A 7,854-nucleotide genomic window follows, 5' to 3' on the forward strand; every position below is an offset into this window, starting at 1 on the left:
CCCCCGCCCCCCGCCGCACGTACTCGCCGCGCGTGCACACGCCGCCGCGCGCAGACTCCGGAGAAGCGCGCGCACGAGCGGACCCAGACACGTGGTGACACGCGGCACGAACTGGGACAGGAGCGAGGCGCGCGCGCTCGGGCATGCACTCACGCAGACCCCCGGTCCCCCCTCCCGGGCTGTGCGCCGTGGAGTCCGCCCTCTCCACCCCCTACTGCCCCCAACTCCAGAGCCAAGCAGGGAGTCGCCAGGCTCGGTCGTCCACATGCCCAGCACTGCCCGTGACTCCGGGCCCAGGGGGTGAGGTTGGGGGACCCCGAGAACAACACCCTACCCCCAATAAGATGCAGGCCCTGGCTTCTTCGCCTTGGCTACAGGGCTGGAGGAGGGGTAGATGACTTGGGGGGCTGGGATATGCATCCCCAATGGCTGACTAGCAGCGATTGGAAGGGCCAGGGTCAGACCTAGAAATGACACAGTGCCTTGGGAGGGGACAGAATCTTGAGGGGAAGTTTCTTAGGGGATGCAAAGCCCCCACCCCACCCAGGCTTCTTGGAGGAAGAGGTGTAGGGGTGGGAGATGGTTGGTTCGGCCGCTGCCAGTGTGACCACACTAGGCCTACTGCTGTCCACGTACATACTGCCCAGTGAGGGGCCCAGGACCCAGGCCCAGGTCAAACTCCAGGACTAAGCACCAACCCCCCAGGGGCCCACCGGTAAGTCAGGAGCTCTTGGGTCCTGGGATTTTAGCTAGGCCCAGACCAGAGGCGACTGTTTACAGGGGATGTCCCAAGGGGCACTTGGCCTCTTTGGCAGATTCCGAGCCCTCAGGTGAGGCTGGGCAGGGAGTGTGCCCCTGGGCTGGGGCTGAGGTTCAGGAGCGCCCCGACCCTGCTCCCCTAGGAGGCTTCCCGTGGGGTACCCATGGCCCTCTCCCAGCCCCTCCTCCCCTTGGAGCTGCGGGGTAGGGCACACATAGGCACGCATGACGTGGGGGGTGTCTGCCAGGATGTCCCCTCCCTTCCCACCCTCCCGGGAGGATGCTCAGCAGGGAGGACGGATGGGACTCAATGCTTTTCCTTCCTCCCTTTCTGGCAGGTGAGACATCGTGGGGCCATGAGACGTCTGGAGCTCGAGACTTTGCCTAAAAAAGGAAGTGGCCCAGCTGAGCCTGAGGAGCTGGGGCAGGAACAAGCAAGAACTGTGTCCCTGCCGCCACCCCCCACCCCCTTGCCGGGAATCTTGGCAGTGGTGGTGCTGGCTCAGCTCCACAGACCTCAGGCCTCGGCCGAGACCAGAAGCTGCCTGGCGCTTCCGCCAGGCCCCGTGAGGGGAGCCGTGGGCGTGGGCCCCCGACACCCCGGCCGTGCGCCCAGAGGGGCCTCACCTGGCCCCAGCCCCAGCCCACGAGGACTGCAGTGGACACGGGCGCTGTGAGCGGAGCTGGAGGACAAGCACGGCAGCTGGGCGCCAGGGGACCCCGCGCGGGCCGAGGGGGCCTGCGGCAGGAGCACCCCAGGTGCACGCTTCATCCTCCCCTTGCTGGGCAGGGGCTCGGGCCGCGGTGGACCCGCCCCGTGGGCAGGCAGTTCCTCACAGCCAGTCCCCTGCTTGTCCCCACACTTCTCGAGCCCACAGTCACACTTGAGCCTGCGGGGCTGGCAGGGAAGTTTCCGTCCCTTCTGGAAGGAGTGAGTGGGTCTCCTCGGCCGTGTGTCCGCCCTCCGGCCTCCGCATCCGCATCCGCATCGGAGGGAGCAGGCGCGGGCGGCCGCTCTGAGCTCTGCCCCGTCATTCCCGCTGCTCCCACTGACCTCCTGCCCGACCCTGCGAGACCCTTTCCACCTGCTCTGCTCCCCCATCCGTGCTGGGCAGCATTGCAAGTCTCATCCCCGTGTCCTTTACTGTCCCCATCCCCAGAGGAGACACACGGACAGGCAGAGGGCACCAGGAAGAACGGGGGTCAGCCAGGGGTGCTGCAGTCAGGGCCAGGGCCATGGCCAGGGCTGGGCTTGAGGCAGACGACAGAGGAAGCAGCAACATAATGAGCCGGAAGCTTCATCGTCAAAGGGAGACAGGCCTAAGGGCGAGCAGGCAGAGATGTGACAGAGGCAAGGACACCGGGGCTCAGGCCAGATCACGGCAAGGCCCTGGCCCCAGCCCTCTGCCTCCCCCAGATGCAGCCCCTGCATCCTGGTGGCCTAGGGACCCGAGATGGAGGAGCAGCCCCTGTGGCTGCGGCAGCCCGTCCCCATGGCCTTGGCCCTAGTCGGGAGTGCCGGAGCTGGCCTGCCCTGTCTGCAGACAGGTGAGCGATTCCGGGAAACCCCCCGGACACTGCTCTCAGCCGGCACGCCCGTCCCCGCCCCGGGTCGGCGAGAATGCTCCCTCCTCCACACAATCCAGGCTTCTACAAAGAAGAAGAAGGGCCTTTTGTCCCAGCTCGCTGTGGTCATTTTTGACCCCAAGGAAAAGGGCAGCTCTTGGGCCCTCTGACCCCAGCTGGGGGCAGCGCAGCCTGGGCCCCCACCCTGCGCCTGTGTGGTGCAGTCTTCATGTTGTTCGCATCTCCCACATGCACCCACGCATACGCCAGGGACACAGACACAGGAAGCAGTGGGATGGCGCCGCGGGTCTGGGGCAGGGGTGTGGGTGGGCCTAAGCACCGGAACCCCACCCCACAACAAGTGGGACAGAGGCAGGGGGCAGCGGAGAGCAGCAGATCCAGCAGCTCCTTCCTGCTGCCCACCCAACTTGTAGTCCCAACCTGCCCATCTGGGGTTGGGGACATGCTAGGGCCTGAGGACTGGTCCTGAGTGTCTGGGGTCCTGTCTGTCTCCTCAGGAGCCCAGGCCTGCCCCCTTTGGTCCCGGAGCTGACCCCACCCAGTCCCCCTGCCAGTGACAGCTAGGGTGGCAGGAAGACACCCGGGCATTTGGGTGGCCTGGGTGGGGGGTGGGTGACACCCCATCTGCATCCTTCTGTTGGTCATCTCTGTGCTGGGCCTGGCTACACACCAGCCTCTGCACTGGTGACACGCAGGCACCGGGCAGAGCCCCTGTCCTCCCAGCACTGCCAGGCTAGGAGGGGAACAGGCAGTGGCCATGCTAGCAAAGATGCACATCGGGCCGGCCCGTGGCTCACTCGGGAGAGTGCGGTGCTGATAACACCAAGGCCACGGGTTCGGATCCCATATACGGATGGCCGGTTCGCTCACTGGCTGAGCGTGGTGCTGACGACACCAAGTCAAGGGTAAAGATCCCCTTACCGGTCATCTTTTTAGAAAAAAAAGAAAAGAAAAGAAAAGAAAGAAGAGTGGGTTGGTGGCAAAGTGAGTGGGTTAAGGGGGGAATGGCTGCCAGAGCAAACGTGACCATAAAGTGAATGTGATTCAAGTCGACGAAGCGCATGGACAAAAATGCTTCCTGTGGCCAAATTGGGGCGATGTCTCTTTCCACTCCAGTGTAGAACAAACCTAAAAACCGTCCTTGGGACAGAAGTAAGGAAGTTCCCGGTGTTCAGCAAACCTCTTCCTCTCAAGAAATCCAAAGGGGAAGTCAACATAATTCATAAATGACCATAGGACCTGTCGTGACAAACGAAAGGCAGGGAGAATGTTAGCCTTTAAAATCATACCCTGCTGGGCCGGCCCGTGGCTCACTCGGGAGAGTGCGGTGCTGATAACACCAAGGCCCCGGGTGGATGGCGCGTGGGAGACCAGGGGGTAAGCAGTGTTGAAGGCAGGCACTCCAGAAGGAAGCGCTTCCAGGCAGAGGGACAGCAGTGCCAAGACCCCGGGAGGCTGTGCGTGTGTGAGGGCAGTAAGAGGGCCTGGGCCAGGGCACAGAGAGGGCAGGGTGTGCTGCAGGGCCTTCAGGCCACAGGGGAGGCGGATGGGATTCTCAGTGCTGGGAGAAGGCTGTGCAGAAGCAGGGTGGGGGACCGTACCAGGCCTTGAGGGAGTCGCCCAGGTAAGCAGCCATCACACGCAGAGCCCACGGGGCAGGGGTGGGAGCCAGAGAGAAAGACAGGGGCCCAGAACGTTCCTGGGTTTTCAGCCTGTGCCACTGACTGAACCGTGGTGCCCTTTCTGAGGTGGGATCCCTAGCTCCAGTCCCCCCTGCTATAAAAAGGTGACCACTGTGCCCTTCCCCATTCCCAAGTAGGGTCCAGGCAGGCTCGGCAGCAGCCCCTGGGCACTCCTGAGGCTCCCAGGGGCCTGGATGGGGAACAATAGAGTAGGGAGGCACAGACCTATGACAGTGCCTGGTGGGGACTTGCCACAGTGGGGGGCCCAGTGGCAGCAGGAGGCGCCTTAGCCCCAAGACCGTGTGCCAGGCTCTGCCTGTTCCTACCCAGCCCACCCCCCCCAGCTCAGTTCCTGCTGTGCCCAGCCCACATGCCTGGGTGGGGGCAGGCCTCCCACCACCAGAGCACAGGCCAGGGGACAGAGCTGGCGAAATCCTTGGGGCCCTCCCAGCTGCTCACTCATCCGGGGGTGTGCCTGCAGACACCTGACTACCCGGAAATGCTTCGTGAATGAATAAATGACCTCCCTGAGGAACTTCCCTGAGCTGTCTCTTCACCTGTGGGGTGGGGACAGTGTCTCCCTCCTGCGGCATGAGGGGGAAGCAGGCAGAGAAGACACACACATGCACATGCATGCATCCCTCTCACAGGGCAGGCGCCTCAGCCACTGGGGAAAGAGCCTGCGTCCCCCAAGGTGGAAATCTCCAGCCAGCTGCCCAGTGGCTTGGCTTCTCTGCCTTGAGAAGTTTGGGGCCCTGGTCCCATGGAGAGAGGGAGGCAGAGAGGCTGGGAAGAGAGAGGCTGGCAGGGAAAGAGGCTGTGGGAGGTGAGCAGAAGCACAGTCAAGACGGGCAGGGGCTGGAACCCCAGGCCTCAGAGGAGGGAGAGCCTTGTGGCTGCAGGGCCAGGGCACCTACCTCCCCCTCATTCCATGCCACTCCGTCCTCCCAGGAGCCTGCCCAGACGGTGGCAAATAAAGAAGACCACTCAGGAGACAGGAAAGAGGCCAAGAGAGGACAGTGCCGGAAGAACCGAGGGTCCTCCGGGCCCCCCAGGGCCCTGGGACCTGTTTCTGGCTCTCTGGCAGGTCAGTTCCTGGCCCCCAGCACGCAGCCTCCGCTTTCCCGCCGTGCCTCTGTCCTGTGTCCCTGCCAGCTGGCCAGCCTCCTGTTCTCCAAGCTGCTCTCCCGTCTCTCTAGGAGCAGACCCCTAGGGCCCTTGGCAGGCCGCCCGCCAGCATCCCGCAGGTGTTCCTCTGTGAGCCAGCCAGGCAGGTCGCCCACCGTCCTGCCGCTGACACCCCGGGGCCAGCTAGAGGCCGTGCGGGGGCCTCAGGGCGGGCCTGGGAAGCTGGGAAGCACCTTTAGGAAACAGGCTGCCTCAGGCCGCTGCGAGGACACAGCTCCGCGCCCAGCGCAGCGCAGCTCAGCCGGGGGAGCCTCTCCCACTGCCTCCCTCCCCACCCCCGCTGGGCCCAGCTGTTGTTTTGATGATCCAGGGCCAGGCAGATCCCGGCCAAGGGTTTCCCAGGAGAATCTTCATCCTCAACCTCTGGTGGTGGCCAGAGCCTGCCCAGCCTGGGGCAGAAGGGGAAGGAAGGCGGCCTCAGCCCAAGGGAAGCTCTCCTTGGCAGCCTGGAGACACGCCCGGCTCTCATCTGACCATGAAAGGCATCTGCGCTGGACGCAGATCCACGCCGGAAAACCCAAGACTCCTGCCGCACCTGACCCAGCCACACACCGGGCTGTGCTCAAGGCCACAGATTGAGCCCCAAGCCTGGTCGCAGGCTGAACCCTGCTGGTCATATGGTCATATATCCTTTAAGAGGCCTTTCAGCTACAGCTACATTCTGGATGAGTTACAATGAGCACACAATTTTAATACACTTCTGAATTTGTAAGGAAGTAAATATCTTCAAGCTCCCCCGCCCAAAATAATAAGTAGTAAAAAAACAAAAAAGAAATAGAACACAGTGAGCAGAAACTCAGGTTGATAACGGGAAGCAGGTGGGAAAGCAGGATTCTCAGGACACGGCGGGGACCCAGGCTGCCATCAGGGAAGCATGGGTGGGTGCTCTGCACAGAGGGCTACTCAATCAGGACCCTCAAGGACCTCAAGGGAGGCCCCGGTTGGTCACGCCTCCCAAAGGGGAATCTTCTCTGAAAGGAAGTGTCCCCAAGGTAGAACCTCAGAATTGTCATTGAGATGAATTGATAAGTTTAAAAAATTACCGAATGTTCAAAGAAACAATGCACCATTAATGATAATCAGCAGAAATAACGAACAACATATTTAGACCCCACAAAGGCTAGGAAATTGGAATTATTCGGTGCAGAATATAAAATAACTATATATGAAGTGTTTAAGAAATTAAAGCTGGAACCCAAAAAAGTGAGTGTGCACCATTAAAAATAATGAGATGAGGGCCGGCCCGTGGCTCACTCAGGAGAGTGCGGTGCTGACAACACCAAGGCCGCGGGTTCGGATCCTATATAGGGATGGTCGGTTAGCTCACTTTGGAGAGCGTGGTGCTGACAACACCAAGTCAAGGGTTAAGATCCCCTTACTGGTCATCTTTAAAAAAAAAAAATAATAATAATAATGTGATGAGACTGAAAAAGAACTAAATATAACTTTTTTTTCCCTTTTTTGTCTTTTTCCGTGTCCGGCAACGGATTGCAACCCTCAGTTTCGCGCCCATACCGGACCGGGACTGGCAACGGGATCGCAACCCTCGGCGTTGCTCCCGCGCCTCGCTCAGCCAGTGAGCGGCCGGTCTGTATGTGGGATCCGAACCCTCGGCGGGAGCGCCGCCGCGCTTCCCAAGCCCCGCACTGTAACAGTGCGCCACCGGGCCGGCCCCTAAATATAACTTTTAGATATGATAACATAATAACCTAAAATTAAGTGGGTGAGTTGTTCAGAGTAGACGCAGGGAATGAATTAGAGGACCGGGACCAGAAGGGAGAGTTGGAGACATTGTCCAGAATGCAGCACAGAGAGACAGGAGAGGAAAAGCAAGAAAAAGCAGTGACCTGACATGGGAGGTAAAAGAGAACGACCGGAGAGCACGGACGGTGAACAAGAGGCAACACTGCAGAGATAAAGGCTGAGAGTTTTCCGGAACTGATGAAATGTATGAATCCATAGAAAAAGGAAACACAGGGCCGAGCCCGTGGTGCACTCGGGAGAGCGTGGTGCTGGGAGCGCAGCAGCGCTCCCGCCGTGGTTTCGGATCCTATATAGGGATGACCAGTGAGCTCACTGGCTGAACGCGGTGCGGCCGGTCTCAAAAAGGGCAAAAAAGGGCCAGCCCAGTGGCGCACTGCTACTTAGATACACACCCACACTTAGATATACGCTGGTAAAACTGTAGAATGCCAAGACAGAGAAGGTCTTAAAAATTACCCAAAGAGAGCACTTGGAGCTTATTCTGGTGCCAGTCTAGACGGGAACCTCGGTCACAGGCTGTCCTGACCCTGGTCACAGGCTGAGCCCCTACCCTGGCAACCGGCTGAGCCCCGACCTCGGTCACAGGCTGTCCTGACCCTGGGCACAGCCTGAGCCCTGCTGCCGCGGGCCACGCCAACCTTCCAGAGCCATGGGATGGAGTGTGGATGTCTCCCAAGCAAGCCTCACCGCCCTGGAACTGGCTGGAGGCCCGCTGGCTGACCACGCATGGGGACACAGGTGCTGCCTTTGCGAGTGCAGGACTCCCCTGGCACCCCTTCCCCGAGGGCCGCCTCCCTCCTCCCTGGGCGCTCCCAGCCGCTCCGCAGCCGGGAAGGGTCTGCGGGGGCGGGGAGGGTCTGGAGGGGCGGGGAGG

At 61.1% G+C, this 7,854-nt stretch overlaps 1 protein-coding gene across 1 annotated transcript in view; it reads right to left on the reverse strand.

Annotated features, from left to right (window-relative positions):
- Nucleotides 1-7,663: 7,663 nt before the first annotated feature.
- TMEM88B (transmembrane protein 88B) overlaps nucleotides 7,664-7,854 on the reverse strand; it is a 2,173-nt gene continuing 1,982 nt past the window's right edge. Inside the window, exon 3 of the mRNA XM_008578164.1 lies at nucleotides 7,664-7,818. Within this exon, the coding sequence (XP_008576386.1) occupies nucleotides 7,664-7,818 (155 nt within the window). The remainder of the gene's footprint in view (nucleotides 7,819-7,854) is intronic.

This window comes from Galeopterus variegatus, unplaced genomic scaffold (assembly GCF_000696425.1).
Source record: "Galeopterus variegatus unplaced genomic scaffold, G_variegatus-3.0.2 Scaffold1637, whole genome shotgun sequence".
NCBI classification, from domain to species: Eukaryota; Metazoa; Chordata; class Mammalia; order Dermoptera; family Cynocephalidae; genus Galeopterus; species Galeopterus variegatus.